Source organism: Henckelia pumila, chromosome 1 (genome assembly GCF_033568475.1).
Source record: "Henckelia pumila isolate YLH828 chromosome 1, ASM3356847v2, whole genome shotgun sequence".
NCBI lineage: Eukaryota > Viridiplantae > Streptophyta > Magnoliopsida > Lamiales > Gesneriaceae > Henckelia > Henckelia pumila.
This window is the reverse complement of record NC_133120.1, coordinates 53,303,154-53,320,278: the sequence shown is the minus strand read 5'-3', so window position 1 is coordinate 53,320,278 and position 17,125 is coordinate 53,303,154. Positions and strand designations below refer to the sequence as shown.

Genomic DNA, 17,125 nt, shown 5'->3' with positions numbered 1-17,125 from the left:
CTCAAATCTATCTTCGAATAGATACACGAACCCTGCAATTGATCAAAAAGATCATCTATACGCGGTAAAGGATACCTGTTCTTAACTGTCGCCTGATTCAGTTGGTGGTAGTCAAATGCAGAGACGCATAGGGCCATCTTTCTTACTAACAAACAGGACAGGAGCACCCCAAGGCGATAAACTAGGTCGAATGTATCCCTTGGCAATCAAATCTTCCAACTGCTCCTTCAGTTCCTTCAATTCGATCGGAGCCATTCTGTACGGAGCTTTCGAAATCGGCTGAGTACCTGACGTCAGATCAATGCCAAACTCAATCTCTCTAATCGGTGGCAAACCCAAAATTTCATCTGCAAACACATCAGGGAATTCCCTAACCACTGGTAAATCGTTCAGCTCAGGGCTAAACTTCAAAACATTGATCGCATAAACAAGGAATCCTTCGGCTCCTCTCTGTAATAATATGGTCATAGATAAGACAGATATCAAAGGAATTTTAGAACGAGAACCCTTACCGAAGAATCTCCATTCATCTGCCATCTCTGGTCTGAAACGTACTATCTTCTGAAAACAATCTACTTTAGCCCTGTACTTAGTCAAAACATCTATGCCAACTATGCAGTCAAAGTCAGACAACCCAAGTACAATACAGTCGAACTCGATCAAATTCCCTTCAAAACTCAAACCAAAATTTCTAACGAAATTCTTCAAAACAATTCCTCCACCCAAAGGTGAAGTAACAGAAACTACAGCAGGCAAAGGCTCAAAAGGCAAGGCATGCATCGACACAAATTTCTCAGATAAGAAAGAGTGAGAAGCACTTGTATCTATCAAAATAAATGCAGGATAACCAAAAATCTTACAGTTACCTGTAATCACATCATTCGGTGCAGCTTGAGCCTCATCTTCGTTCAGAGCAAACACTCTAGCCTGAGGTCGGGAAGATTGATTCGAACTTTGATTACCTCCCTGACGATACTATTGTTGTGGTTGGAACGAGTGAACTGTAGTCGATTGCCTCTGAGGCTGAGATGACTGTCGAGAGGCATTTCCACTCTGAGTCTGGTCAGAACCCTTCTGAGAACACTGTCTGGCATAATGTCCCGTCTGCTGGCAGATGTAGCAGTTCCCAAAGATTCCCCTACACTGGTCGCTGGAGTGTCGTCCTCCGCACTTTCTAAACAAAGCTCCAGAAGATCCTGAACCCTGACCAAAACTGAACTGTCTCGAACCACTCGAGCTTGAAGAACTGCTTCCAGACTTCTTGAACTGCTTTCCTTTGGGACGGAAATAGTTCTTCTTGCCACCACCACTGTTACCACCCTCATTCATCTGCGGTTGATTTTGATACTGCCTCTGCTGTTGCTGTTGAGGCTGGTACTGATTCTCCCTCATCCTTAACATTCCCGCTTCTGCCCCCTTGACCTGATCCATCGCATCTGAAAAGTTATCTGGCCTCCCAGTATTCACCAGAATAAAGATGTCAGGGTGCAAACCGTTAATGAACTGGCCTGCTTTTGCCTCCTCATTGTCGGCAATATGCGGGGCGAACCTTAGTAAACTGTCAAATTTCGCAACATAGTCCTCGATACTCATATTCCCTTGCATCAAATTTGCAAACTCGGCACCTTTGTCCTTTCGATAGGAAACTGGGAAAAATATTTTATAGAATTCAGATTTAAAAAGTGCCCAAGTGATTTCCGTACCTCTGTTCTCTTTGGCTTTCTTGGTTGTCATCCACCAACTTTTTTCCACTCCCTATCGTTGATGAATAACCAATCTAACCCTGCGGTCGTCAGAGTAGTCGAGCGAATCGAAGAGCTGATCTATATCATCAAACCAACTCTCACAATATACCGGATTCTCTTTCCCATTCAAATACGGTGGACTGAAGGATTTGAATCTTTTAAGTAAGGCTTCCATAGGCGTGATCGTCTCATACATCTGTACCACCGGAGGATTCATAATCGGAGGAGTTTCTGTAGTAGGAACAATCGGTGGAGTATTCATGTCTAGTCTTCTTCGAGTACCCATCTAAATTGACAGGGGTTAGAACACGGATAATTCAATTCACATCTCACCATTTCAGTGTTAAGAAACCTCTGGTCGTCTTACCAATACGATAGATGGAACTCAGATCAATGCATGAGTACAGTTCATATCTCAATCAAATTATTTTTTTTTAACAATTTGAATCTCCAAGTCACGCAATTCAAATAAATTTTCAATCCATAAAGCATGCTCTCATATTCTGTAATCATAGAATTAATCAATCACATGCGAGAAATTTAGTTCAAGCGGACTCGGTCTACCCCGCTCACTTCTAGAACAAAGTCCAGGAACTTATCGCTCTGATACCACTTAATGTGAGGCCTAGATTCTAATCATGCAATCTCAGGGTAATTAAATTAATCAAACTAATTAAAAGAATAAGATTAAAGAATTAAAATTTTTTTTTTTTTTAAAAGAAGGTGCTCGCTCGATCGGTAAAATCTTACCGATCGAGCGGGCCAAAGATACCAGCTCACTGTCCAAGAATCAGGACCCCTTGCTCGATCGGTAAAATCTTACCGATCGAGCGAGAACAAAATTCAACTACACTGTCCCGCTACAAAAGGTGCTCGCTCGATCCGCAAGACTTCGCCGATCGAGCGAGACCCTCTGCCCAGAAAATTTCTGGTTTCTACTCCAATTCAATTCCATTCAATCACAATAACAACATCAAAATCCCATTCAACAAGATAAAACATAAATTTATTGAGTTATACAAACCTCACAAAATAAAGCATGCATAATAAGGTCCATCTAGTTCGGACTTATTCAATACAAAAAGGAGTTCAAATACATAATGACTCTTAATATCCAAGCCTCACTCTATTCTCTCAATCACCTAGCCATGTTGTCTCTGACTCGGTCCTGCCCCATCTGTTGCCAAGTACACATACAAACAAAGACAACAGCCGGATAATCCGGTGAGAATTGATATTCCCAGTAAAAGAGACTGACATGTAATCAAATAAACATATCAAGACATGTATGAACTCGTTCCTCATATAATCAATTAATCCAATCAAGTACTGAATTTAAAATGATATGCATGTCTTTAAACTTCTGGATTATAAAACTCAGATAATCAAATGAAATTCTTCTATTCTTTCTTTCTTTCTTTGGTTTGGGATCCCGAGGTTAAAGACATCCACAATCACACCGACTCTCCTCTCGAGGTGGACATGACATGCTTTAATCCCCTAGACTCAAGAGCATTATAGTGAGCTACTCGACAAGGTAGTAAATCGCCTACCAAGCTACTCAACTACAATCCCTAGATCGTCTAATTCAAATTGAATAAATCAAGGCTCAATATGAATGCATATGTAATCTCATGCACTCAATATAAATTCAATCATATAATCAATAAGCAATCAAATCATGCAATATGTGATTTCTTCTAGGACACTCGAATCAATCCCGACTCGAGTTAATCGTCCTATTCCATTCCAAAGTCATCTTATATCTCTTCTTTGACGTTCCAAACTTCAATCGGCTCAACTCTTCCAAACTTGCCAAAAGATGCAACTCTAGCAACTTCAAGGACTCCCAATCAATCTATCAGAACAAGTTATAGTGATCAAAATCGACATCTAAACTCAATCAAACTCGAACGATATCCAAAACTCAAAATATCAAAACGACGTTCAAACTTCAAACTGACGGCATAACGGCTATAAACTGATCAAACCGGAATTGCAGACAGCAAAACAACAACTCAACAACTCATTCCAATCCTCAAACATCAAACCCAACACAAAATCAACACATCTCAAAAACATCATTTTCGAAAATGACAAGAAAAATCATAACAATTCCGATTGTCGTTAGATCTTCGAACCGTCTTAGATATACGATCACTGCTAACTCATAGTCATCCTCTCCGAATATAAACAAATTCTGACAACATCAATAAATTCAAACTTCTCAGAATTAAGATAAACTTACTTCCAAACGGAGCACTTGTTGTTGTGATCGCAGATATCAACTCAGAATTCAATTCTATCGGACGGATTGAGCTAGAATTGAAATCACAAAAGCTTGGAAAAGCTTTGGGCGCCTTCCATGGATAGAACTCGGTTTGGGGAAGATGAAGGAATGATTAAAAGAGACTAATTCAAAGTAGATAATATAACAAATCCCCTATTTGCATTTTAGTCCTTGAAAATTCCGAAAATTGCAAAATAGTCCCTGATCAAGAAAAGGTCCGATCTCAAATTCTAAAATCACTGATTATCTCAAATAACATCAATTAAGATAAAAACGGGGCGTAACATCACAGGTGATGCCATGGGGATGAACATGGTTTCGAAAGGTGTTCAGAATGTCTTAGACTGAGTTGAAAATGATTTTCCTGAGATGGATGAACATTAATGTCTGGATGGTGGTGTAATAGCTGTACTTCAGTCCTAAATCGATGACGATGTAAGAGATTTTATTTCCAATGGAATTACGAGTCAGCAAATTCAATGTATGTGCTGAATTTATTTTGAAAAATACATATTCTGAAAAAGAATTTGGTATCCCATGTATTGTGAAAGATGAATATTTTTATATGGCAAGCTGGGCGTGTAATATTGATGGAACTCCATTTTTGGTGGCTGGAGGACTTAATGGAATTATCTGTGTTATTGATACTGGAAGTGAGAAGATATAAAAGGTACTATTTTCTTATGTAGTTAATTGTTTGTCATCCATACTTGTTGATTGCTTTCTATAGAGCATAGACTATATAGTTGGAAACAGGATAATAATAGGTAAAATAAATAAAAGTTAGATCCATTTCTGGTTTTCAGGTGGATACATTAATCTTAGATTTAGTAAAAAGGTAGTTGAGAAACATTAAGAAATATTGGTTATGTTAATGTGATGCCACAGTTTCGATTTTACATGTTCGTGTACTAGTGTCATGCGAATGAATGCGAACCAGTTAACATGAGGTGTATTTTTTGAAATAAAGTAATTAATAACCTTTTCTGATCTCAAAACATATTTTACGGTGACACTATTTGGAATCTAAATTTACTTGAAAACAAAGGTTGTTTATACCTCCCCATCCAAGTAGTATAAGAATATTAAATTTCTTTTCCTTTTTCTCTGTGTAAAGATCGATTAGGCATGTAAAGGAATGTAATGCTTTAGTTTTTTTCTACTTATATTTGTTGCAGAGTTTTGTTGGTCACGGGGATTCAATAAATGAAATTAGGACCCAGCCACTGAAACCATCAGCAAGCAAAGTAAGTGTACTACTAAAAACTTGTTCTTGTATATGCTAGTTCGTGGCTTCCAGAAAAAAATATTGTATATGTTTATGATAATTAATCTGTCTCCTGTTCTATTGAAAGAAGTTAAGATTATCATACAATATCTTGCATGAAAGTTGATTAAAGATAAAACATGGGCCAGGATGAATCAGTTCGGATATGGAACATCCATACTGGAATATGTATTTTGATATTTTCTGGTGCTGGGAGACATCGTAATGAAGTTCTCAGTGTGGTATGTTCTATCCGACCTTTTGTCTTCCCTCGTGTAGGGCCTTCACGTAGAACTTACTCTGAGCATCTATCCTTTCATTTGTTATGAATATTGTAGGACCTCCACCCTTCGAACATGTATCGTATTGCAAGCTGTGGAAAGGATAACAATGTTAAAATCTGGTCATTGAAGGTAAGAGTAATTAAAATTTCTGCCAAGATGTAGAGAAAGTTTTGCTAAAATTTCAAAATGTCTTTGTGCAAGGATCAAGCTATTGAGCCCTTAAATTTAAAAATAGAGGAATTTCATTTCATTTTAATTTATTTTATATTTTATCATATTTTTGATACATTTCGTGCAAGGATCAAGCTATTGAGCCCTTACATAGTTTTTCTTTTCACCTCTTTTCTCCTTTTTTCCCTTGAATGTCAGGTAGCTGGAGTGAGTTATATTTCCCACTGATCCGAATCAACATTCTAACTTCTTGAATCTCTTTGTTGTTGAGTCTCTACCTTCCACGCTAAGTTAGTTCATATTCTACTTTATTATTATTATTATTTTTTTGACACATATTCTGAAAATGATTTTCGGTACCGAAAGGTCCATAATTTACCAAAAGAGTTGTCTTGGTTATGATTATGAGAAACCAGTACAAGTAAGATTTCCTGATATTTTTTAAAATGGTCGACTGTTTTGGCACTTGAACACCACAAAAACTGATTCATTTTGAGATTCGAGCAGATTAGAGGAGATGTTCGAATAATTTTCTATGAAAAACTAATTGGAGGGTGTCTCTTCTATGCTTGCTTCAACACAGCTTTCATTACTAGCAGATTGTTGCAGGTACCTTCTTCACCTGTACTTCATACATTCCCAATAGACTCTAATATTTACAGATTTATACACATCATAACTGCTGATGTGAGTTTTAATTTATGAATAAATAGTTCATTTGGTACCATTTCTGTCCACTGACTGTTGTTTGGTATAGGTCACGATTGTTGTTGTTGTGGTTCTTGGAGGGCTTCCATTGGCAGTAACCTTGACGTAAGTGTGTCATTAAGTTGTCTGTTATCAGCCACCTACCATTTTTCCATCTCCAACCTTGTTATTCATGAGCTTAATTTCTCTTTAATTTCCTACAGTCTAGCGTACTCAATGAAGAAAATGATGGCTGACAAGGCCTTGGTATGTCATTAATTATGGTTCTCTGTCAGGCTTTGTTCAGTGTTGATATTGTATTCTTCAAGAAATTGCTGATACAAATTGATCTACAGGTGCGTAGGATTTCAGCTTGTGAAACTATGGGATCAGCAACTACCATTTGCAGTGATAAGACAGGAACTTTGACATGGCCGAGATGAACATGAAGAATTCGATTATTTGTTATATTTGAATGATTTTTGTTATATTTGAATGATTTATAATATTGAAATATTTTATATTAGATTTAATTTTCAAAAATTTTGAATATTGAGTGATAATATTGAAAATTTGTGAATTAAATTTTTTTTTTGTTTTTTATTTGAGAAAAGTGGAAAAAGCGTTGTCGTTACTAAAAAAAACAACGCTTAAAAAGTGTTTTCTTTTTCAAATATCACAATGCTTTTTATGCGTTGTCTTTTTCTCAAAACAACAACGCTTTTTAAGCGTTGTCTTTGACCGCGGCCTTTCACAATACTGGCTACGACAATGCTTTTTTGTGACAAAGACAACGCGGAAAAAGCGTTGTCGTTTTTAGATACGACAACGCTTAAAAAAGCGCTGTCTTTCCCAGAAACGACAAGGCTTTTTACGCGTTGTTTTTTAGCGTGGTCTTTTACAACACTGGCTACGACAACGCTTTTTCGGGGACAATAACAACGCGGAAAAAGCGTTGTCTTTGGCCATTTTTCTTGTAGTGTATCCTAGCATACAACTAGAAAATTGGGCATGGGCTTTTGATCATCCTTCATGCATAATATCACATATCATACACCATCAATTAATTATCACAATAATAAATTGATTAAATATTATATAACATGGTCCAATCACTAACCACAACAATTATAAATTAAATTAACAAAATAAACAAACACCTTTGTTTACTTTCCAATTAAATTATTTATAACCAAATTTCTTATAAATCACCATTTACTATAAATAATCAAAGTCCCACGTTAATTATTTATTTCATGAGAAAATACATACTTTATAAAATTTGATTTTTCAAAAAAATCAACTATTACAATTTTAACAACTTAGGGCCCTTGACACTTGGATATCCCAAAACACTTTTGGAAACCTTAGTCGTCAAAGTCATTGCCGGAGCTCCGTCGAGGGATTCCGGCCAACCAAAAAAGAAATTTAAAAAATAAAACGGCAGCCCGCATGCTGCCCTAACCGCCCCTCAGGCAGCTGGGCTTCCCAAAATGACCCCCAAATTTTTTTTCAAAATAGCCCCTAAGTTGATGGAAATGATTTTCTCATGCGTTTAGAAATTGAACTCAACATAATATTCAACAAATACTACACAATAAAGAGCAACATAGGCTCTAGATACCACTTGTTGGATCGGTTCTCTTGTGCCCGGAAGCGCAACCAAAGTTTAAAATTTTATGTAAAACCGAGCACATGTGTAACATTCAAAAATATTAAACATCCATAGGGTGTTTAAGAATATTTACCTATCAATCTCAAAAGATTGATTTATGACTCCAACCAAGTTGTGAACAACTTAGCTCTTGAAATGGTAGATATTACGTACAAGCTTCCAAAAGCACACCTTTCTCAAAATTGGATCAAGCCTCCAAGAACACTCCTTGTTCGAAAATGGAATCCTCTTCAAATTAGGTCCACGACTAGTCAAACTTGTAGCACCTCAGATTTCATAATTTAAAATTCCATGCCTAAAATTCTTTTTAATAATTATGATTTTAATTTCTTGGAATTAATTGCTTAATTTTTCTTTAAAGTTTAAGTGCTCAAATATTTTAAGTTCTTTATTATTGAAATTTTTGAGATAGTGGCTTCCAATTCCGGCGTATGGCGATGGTGTATTTTTGGCGGTAAATTCCAAAATTTTCTATTTTGAAAGTTTAGTAGGGAGGTAAGAGGAAAATTTAGGAAGGAATTCAAAAGTTAGAAATTTTCGGGTATCAGAAATCATTTTCCTTAGTATTGCAATATTGGGCTTATTTTTGACTTTTTCAAAAATTAGAATTTTCATAAACCCAGATTAGTAAAACTCAATTTAATATTTGTGATTAGGGGTTTTTAAAACTTAGGAATTTTATTGGTGTAAATAGTAGAAAAAGTTGTACTACAAAGTTGTACTATGGAGTTGTACTTTTAAAAGCGCGCACACACACCTACTTTTAATTGCATACACCTATACATATACACACAACTTTTAAAAACACACACTTAAAACATTCTAATTGGAACCCTAGCCACTCCCACACCCCACAATTCGATCCCCTCTCATTCTCTCTTCTAAAATCCATCGGCTATTCCCCCTCCTTCAAGCCCTAGCTGCCGCCGCCGCCCTCCACCGCCGCTGCCATCGCCGGAGGACCACCAAGGGAGGTGTATCTTGCTCTTAGTTTGAAGTTCAGCCCTCTCCCCTCTTGCTTTTCATTTTTGTTGGGTATTAAAGGTTGAAGGCAAGTTTAAACTTTTCCTTGGGCTCTCAAGCAAGTTATTTATGTTCTTGTGCTTATGGACTTGTTAATTTTCGAAATGCTTGTTATTATGTGTATGTAGGGTTCGAATTTTTCATGAATTTCAGAAGGGTTCATGTGTGCTTTTCGAAAATTTGAGTTTCTTTAGACTTTAAAGGGGTTGCATGATGATGTATGATTGAAAGCATGAAGAGTCTTGGTTGCAATTGTTAATTTTTGAAAATCCAGAATTTCATGCCATTTAAATTTCGAATTTGCATGATTTTTAGGCTGTTTTTGAAGTATACAAGGGTATGTGTTATTGTTTGGCTTGTGGTCTTGATTGATTATTCATGAATGTGAGACTTTTGGAGCATAATCTTATTGATTATGAAGTGTGGAGTTGAAGTGTGGTGAAGGGGCTGCCTAGGTGCTTGATTTAAGTCCCAAGAGATGTCATTAGGTTGGTTTTGAGTGGGTTGGTGGTTTGGAAGAAAGTGGAGGTAAGGGAATAAGTTTTGGTGGTTTTTTTCTCAAGGTAGAGGTGTGTAGAGGGATATGGTAATGGACAGGGAAGTTCGGTTTTTGGGGCAGGGGAGGATTTGGCCGAGGTCTGGGCAGGGTTAGGGCTAGTCCTAGGTCAAGTTCATGATGTTGTGGTCGCGTTGGTATAAAATGGGCTCGTTTCGGTTAAGATTTCAATAAGTTATGGATTTTTGAAGTTAAGGTGTCGGTGCAGAATTTGTAGGAGTAAAGTGGGCTGTCCAATTTTAGTTTTTGATCTTTTTGCTTGGGCTTTCAAATGAAGTTACAATTTGGTCCATTGGTTAGTTGGTAGTGTTTGGAGAGTGTCGGTTCGAGCGGAGTCGAATTTGGTTAAGGGATGATAGAGTTAAGAGATTTTTGGTGTAATTGCTCGGGTTGTTGCCTTGAATGTGAGAAATTGAGTTAAGGTTGGGATAGCACCTAGGGGCAGCCACTCACCCACCTTGCACCCATATTTTTTATTTGAGTTCCATTTCTTAAGTTACATATTCATGTGCGTGAGTTTCATCTTTGAGCCAAACAATATTTTCAAAGAAAGTCGTTACAAGTTCTTGCATGCTAAGTATTTTGGGTCGAGTCATGGAAGGAAAGAAAATATTTTTGAACAAAGTGAGTTGAATGCAGGAGTGTGTTTCAAAAGCAAGAAGTCGGGCCATATGGCCAAGGATTGCCCGGAGATGAGGAGGCCCATGCAGGTTCGAGTGTTCGTGATGCAGGCCGAGGAGGCCGACCCAGACACCACACTCATCACAGGTAACATCTTAAGTTTTCTTGGGTTAGTGCAGTTGATCGATTTACTGATGCATGTGGTTTTAAGTTTTCTTGTTTGGGGTCAATAATTTTGTAGCATGATGCATGATAGGAGAACTTGACTGTTTTAGCATGCGTAGTATCTTGTTTGGGATTTGATGACTTAGTATGAGCCTAAGTAGAACTTGTGTTACTTAACTTCAATCTTTTCCGTGGATGTATTCACCGTTAATGCAGGTAGGATTGTAGTAGCTGGTGTAGCCACTAGAACTTTGTTAGACTCGGGAGCTACACATTCTTTTATTTCGGAGGCATTTACCCGTAAGCGGAGTATTGAGTATGAAGAGTTGTTGGGGGGTTTCACAGTGACCATCCCATCAGGGGAAGAATTTTCTACGAGGAATATGGTGAAGAATTTTGAGCTCTTGCTGCAAGGGCAATCGGTGAGTGCCGAATTGATAGTGTTGCCCATGCCTGAGTTTGACTTGATACTCGGGATGGATTGGATGACAAAGAATGCTGTGGTGATTGATTTTCAGCAGCGATAAGTGTTGGTCAGACCAGAGGGAGAGGAACCATTCTAGGTCGAGGCTACTAGGAGTTCGAAGAGGACTCAGCTTATATCTCTCATGCAAGCTAAGAAGTTGGTGCATGATGGATGTGAGGCATTCTTAGCCAGTGTATCTCTGACAGAGTTGCCAGCACGTCCAGATATTTCAGCTGTGGACGTGGTCAGGGATTTTGAGTATGTGTTTCCGAATGAGGTTGCAGGTATTCCACCAGATAGAGAATTCAAGTTCTCTATCGACTTGATACCGGGTACTGTGCCAATCTCTAAGGCACCGTACAGACTAGCTCCCACATAAATGAAGGAACTGAAGGAGCAGATTCAAGAGTTGCTTGATAAGGGATTCATACGCCCTATTTTCTCTCCATGGGGCGCGCTAGTCCTCTTTGTGAAAAAGAAGGATGGAAGCCTAAGATTGTGCATTGATTACCGAGGGCTGAATGGAGTGACGGTAAAGAACAAGTACCCACTTCCTAGGATTGAGGACCTCTTTGATCAGTTGCAAGGAGCTTCTGTGTTTTTGAAGATTGATCTTCGTTCGGGATATCACCAGTTGAAGGTGAAGGAGTCTGATGTGTTCAAGACAGCGTTTAGGACTCGTTATGGCCACTACGAGTTCCTTGTGATGTCGTTCGGGATGACGAATGCGCCCGCGATCTTCATGGATCTTATGAACCGCGTGTTCCAGCCGTACTTGGATCAGTTTTTCATTGTCTTTATTGACGACATCCTCATTTACTCAAAGAATAGAGAAGAACATTCGCAACATTTGAGGACTATCCTAGGAGTACTCCGAGAGAGGAAGTTGTATGCTAAGTTCGAAAGGTGCAAATTCTGGTTAGAGAGAGTACCATTCTTGGGCCATATTATTTCCAAGGATGGAGTGGAAGTGGATCCTTCTAAGGTTCAAGCAGGCCCAGTTTACCGTCTCCGTACTTTCGGAGGAAGAGCATGAAGCTTCCCGCTTACCAAAGAGTAAACTTACTCCTGGGATACATTCCCGTGGAAGCCCTATGATGACTAGCTTTGAAGCCAGGAGTTGTTCCCAGTGATGAAGGAGTGGTATGTTCCAAGAAACGCATCGGAGATTCGTAGTTTCCTCGGCTTGGCCGGTTACTATCGGAAGTTTATCAAGGGCTTTTCATCGATTGTTGTGCCCTTGACCGCATTGACCAAGAAGAATGCCAAGTTTATTTGGAAGCCAGAGTGTCAAGAGAGCTTTGATGTGTTGAAGGAAGATCTCACGACAGCACCAGTGTTAGCTATGCCATCTGGAGAAGGAGATTTTGTGGTTTACACTGATGCTTCAAAGTTGAGACTTGGGGAAGTACTTATGCAGTGAGATAGGGTTATCTCTTATGCTTCTAGGCAGTTGAAGGACCATGAGAAGAACTACCCTACTCATGATTTGGAGTTAGCAGCAGTGGTGTTCGCTCTCAAGATTTGGAGGCACTATCTCTACGGAGATAAGTGTTAAATATTCACCGACCATAAAAGACTCAAATACTTCTTCACTCAGAAGGAGTTGAATATGAGATACCGGAGATGGTTAGAGCTGGTGTAAGACTATGACTGTGATATTAGCTACCACCCGGGTAAGGCTAATGTAGTCGCAGATGCATTGAGTAGAAAGTCAGCAGTGATTTCTTCTTAGACGGTGTCTAGACCTTTGCAGGATGAGATTCAGATATTTGGACTAGAGTTCTATGCCAAGGGTAGAGCTCCTAGATTGTCAGCTTTGTCAGTGCAGACTTCGTTGTTTGACCTTATCATAGTTGCTCAAGCAATTGATGAGCAATTGGGTAAGTGGAGACAGAGAGCAGAGGAGAAAGACAGTTGTCTGTATTCTGTAGTTGCTGGGATTGTGAAGTTCAGAGGTCATTTCTGGATTCCCGCAGGTGATTCTCTGCAAGATACTATCATGGCAGAGGCACATACATAGTCGTACTCTATCCACCCAGGGAGTACAAAGATGTATAGGGACCTTCAACAGTTGTACTGGTGGCCAGGCATGAAGCATGATATCGCTCGTTTCGTGTCAGAGTGCTTGACATGCCAGCAGGTCAAGCCAGAACATCAGAGACCTGCAGGGTTGCTTAAGACACTCCCTATCCTAGAGTGGAAATGGGAGAATATTACCATGGATTTTGTTGTTGGCTTGCCGAGGACAGTGAGAGGTTCGGATGCTATTTGGGTTATTGTAGACCGTCTCACTAAGTCGGCGCACTTCTTACCTGTGAGGAAGACCTTCACTATGACTCAGTATGCGGAGTTGTATATCCGGGAGATAGTCAGACTACATGGTATTTCTGTGTCCATAGTGTCTGATTGAGATCCGTGGTTTACTTCGTCATTTTGGAAGAGTCTTCATTCAGCTTTGGGTTCGAAGCTTCTGTTTAGTACAGCCTTCCACCCCCAGACGGATGGACAGTCCGAGATGGTGATTCACATACTAGAGGATCTTCTGAGAGCTTGCGCTATTGACTTTCATGATAGTTGGGAGTCGAGGTTACCATTGGTAGAATTTGCATATAACAACAGCTATCAGGCCACCATTGGTATGACGCCTTATGAGGCACTCTATGGGAGACCTTGTAGATCACCGGTATTATGGACCGAGATAGGTGAGAGGTCAGAGTTTGGACCCGAGATTGTTCAGCAGACTGCTGAAGTTGTAGCCAGGATCCGTGATAGGATGAGGACTACGCAGAGCAGGCAGAAGAGTTATGCCGATCATAGGAGGAGAGACTTGGAGTTCTCAGTGGGTGATCATGTCTTCATCCGGGTCGCTCCTTTGAAAGGCGTGATGAGGTTCGGAAAGAATGGGAAATTGGCTCCGAGGTTCGTTGGACCTTTTGAGATTCTTGATAGAGTGGGGAAGTTAGCCTATAGGGTGGCCTTGCCGCCTAATATGGCTGGAGTACACAACGTCTTCCACGTATCCATGTTGAGGAAGTATATCTCGAATCCTTCTCATGTGCTCAACCTTGAGCCTCTTCAGATATCGCTTCATATGACATATGAAGAGAGACCTGACCGGATTATGGAAAAGCAGGAGAGGAGACTCCGCAACAAGACTATTCCAATGGTCAAGGTTAAGTGGTTGAATCATTCAGATGAAGAGGCCACTTGGGAGACAGATGCAGATATTAGGACTCGCTATCCAGAGCTATTTGGTAAGTTCTAATTTCGAGGACGAAATTTCATATTAGGGAGGGAGGAATTGTAGCACCTAAGATTTCATAATTTAAAATTTCGTGCCTAAAATTCTTTTTAATAATTATGATTTTAATTGCTTGGAATTAATTGCTTAATTTTTCTTTAAAGTTTAAGTGCTCAAATATTTTAAGTTCTTTATTATTGAAATTTTTGAGACAGTGGCTTTCGGTTCCGGCGTATGGCGATGGTGGATTTTTGGCGGTAAATTCCAAGAATTTATATTTTGAAAGTTTAGTAGGGAGGTAAGAGAAAAATTTAGGAGGGAATTCAAAAATTTGAAATTTCCGGGTATCAGAAATCATTTTCCTTAGTATTGCAATATTGGGCTTATTCTTTGACTTTTTCAAAAATTAGAATTTACATAAACCCGGATTAGTAAAACTCAATTTAATATTTGTGATTAGGGGTTTTTAAAACTTAGGAATTTTATTGGTGTAAGTAGTAGGAAACGTTTTACTACAAAGTTGTACTATGGAGTTGTACTTTTAAAAGCACACACACACACCTACTTTTAATTGCATACACCTATACATATACACACATGTACACACAACTTTTAAAAACACACACTTAAAACATTCTAATTGGAACCCTAGCCACTCCCACACCCCACAATTCGATCCCCTCTCATTCCCTCTTCTAAAATCCATCGGATATTCCCCCTCCTTCAAGCCCTAGCTGCCGCCGCCGCCCTCAATCGCCGCTGCCATTGCCGGAGGACCTCCAAGGGAGGTGTAGCTTGCTCTTAGTTCAAATTTCAGCCCTCTCCCCTCTTGCTTTTCGTTTTTGTTGCGTATTAAAGGTTGAAGGCAAGTTTAAACTTTTCCTTGGGCTCTCAAGCAAGTTATTTATGTTCTTGTGCTTATGGACTTGTTAATTTTCAAAATTCTTGTTATTATGTGTATGTAGGGTTCGAATTTTTCATGAATTTCAGTAGGGTTCATGTGTGATTTTCGAAAATTTGAGTTTCTTTAGACTTTAAAGGGATTGCATGATGATGTATGATTGAAAGCATAAAGAGTCTTGGTTGCAATTGTTAATTTTCGAAAATACAGAAGTTCATGCCATTTAAATTTAGAATTTGCATGATTTTTAGGCTGTTTTTGAAGTATAAAAGGGTATTTTATTGTTTGGCTTGTGGTCTTGATTGATTATTCATGAATGTGAGACTTTTGGAGCATAATCTTGTTGATTATGAAGTGTGGAGTTGAAGTGTTGTGAAGGGGCTGCCTAGGTGGTTGATTTAAGTCCTAAGAGATGTCATTAGGTTGGTTTTGAGTGGGTTTGTGGTTTGGAAGAAAGTGGAGGTAAGGGAATAAGTCTTGGTGGTTTTTTTCTCAAGGTAGAGGTGTGTAGAGGGATATGGTAATGGACAGGGAAGTTCGGTTTTTGGGGCAGGGGAGGATTTGGCCAAGGTCTGGGCACGGTTAGGGCTAGTCCTAGGTCATTCATGATGTTGTGGTCGCCTCGGTATAAAATGGGCTCGTTTCGGTTAAGATTTCAATAAGTTATGGATTTTTGAAGTTAGGGTGTCGGTGCATAATTTGTAGGAGTAAAGTGGGCTGTCCAATTTTAGTTTTTGATTTTTTTGCTTGGGCTTTCAAATGAAGTTACAATTTGGTCCATTGGTTAGTTGGTAGTGTTTGGAGAGTGTCGGTTCGAGCGGAGTCAAATTTTGTTAAGGGGTGATAGAGTTAAGAGATCTTTGGTGTAATTGCTCGGGTTGTTGCCTTGAATGTGAGAAATTGAGTTAAGGTTGGGATAGCACCTAGGGGCAGCCACTCACCCACCTTGCACCCATATTTTTTATTTGAGTTCCATTTATTAAGTTGCATATTCGTGTACGTGAGTTTCATCTTTGAGCCAAGCAATATTTTCAAAGGAAGTCGTTACAAGTTCTTGCATGCTAAGTATTTTGGGTCGAGTCATGGAAGGAAAGAAAATATTTTTGAACAAAGTTAGTTGAATGTGACTAGATAGGGCAATGTGGGTTGAGGGATGCCTCGCCCACTTGTCATAGAATGTAGTAAGTGGCTGGAAGACATCCCAGCTCCCCTACCAAAAGAGACATGTAGTAAGCGGTCGGGTTCATCTCGGCTCCCCTACCAAAAAGGAAAGTAAAGGGGCAAATCGCGTCGGGAGAAATCTCGACGTCTTGCCGGCATAGTGCACTGCAGCCATGATGATGATCGAAACTTGAGTCACAATTCGAGGATCTAAGTTCTAAAGAAAAATCAAAAGTTAAAGTTTCAAGTATCAGTTGACTCGTCTCAATTTATTCAGTTTTATGTTATGCATGCATTTCAGTTAAGTCAAGAAAGTTCATAAGTTTCATGGCGTGAGTTGGTGTGAGTTCATACTTGCATGTTGTCTCATTTCCCTTATTTCACGCACGTTTACAGTTTAAGTTTCAAAGTATATTATGTATTGTAGTTTTAGTATTTCTAGGAGTATTTTAAAACCTTTGTTATATCACTGTTTATATTTGTTGGGTCATTAGACTCACTATGCTTGTTTTTTTTCCAGGTGAGGAGCAGTTTGTTGAGACCGAGGGGCAGGCTCCTCGAGGTTGAGGTTGCCGGTGGTGCGAGGCCCTAAGACCGTCGCTGCTATGTTTCCGCATTATTTAATGATTGTAATAAAGAGTTTAAACTTATTTACTTTTGGTAATAGCCAGGATGTGTTTTCTCTGTGCTTAAGTTTTATTTGTTAAACTTGTTATTGCTATTTTGGCAACCGGGTGGTGGTTGCCTTTCCTATTCATACTTATGATTATCGCAGTAGTCATGATTACCGCATTTATTGCTTCTGGTTAAAATTTCTGTCTGTGACAGGGAGGTTTTATTTACTTACAAACTAGTCATGGCAAATGTTT

The 17,125-nt window shown here is 39.1% G+C and overlaps 2 protein-coding genes across 2 annotated transcripts; both read left to right on the top strand.

The window, feature by feature from the left end:
• Positions 1–4,600: 4,600 nt before the first annotated feature.
• Positions 4,601–7,008, top strand: LOC140862701 (polycomb group protein FIE1-like). The gene is made up of 9 exons (XM_073265740.1): positions 4,601–4,688; positions 4,842–4,873; positions 5,214–5,282; positions 5,452–5,544; positions 5,641–5,715; positions 6,265–6,366; positions 6,515–6,570; positions 6,669–6,711; positions 6,801–7,008. The coding sequence occupies exons 1-9, from the start codon at positions 4,601–4,603 to the stop codon at positions 6,885–6,887; spliced, it is 645 nt and encodes a 214-aa protein (XP_073121841.1). The 3' UTR covers positions 6,888–7,008.
• A 6,829-nt stretch (positions 7,009–13,837) lies between these two features.
• Positions 13,838–16,823, top strand: LOC140862677 (uncharacterized). Its single transcript, XM_073265713.1, has 2 exons — positions 13,838–14,207; positions 16,777–16,823. Exons 1-2 carry the CDS (start codon positions 13,838–13,840, stop codon positions 16,821–16,823), a joined length of 417 nt encoding a protein of 138 aa, XP_073121814.1.
• Positions 16,824–17,125: the final 302 nt, after the last annotated feature.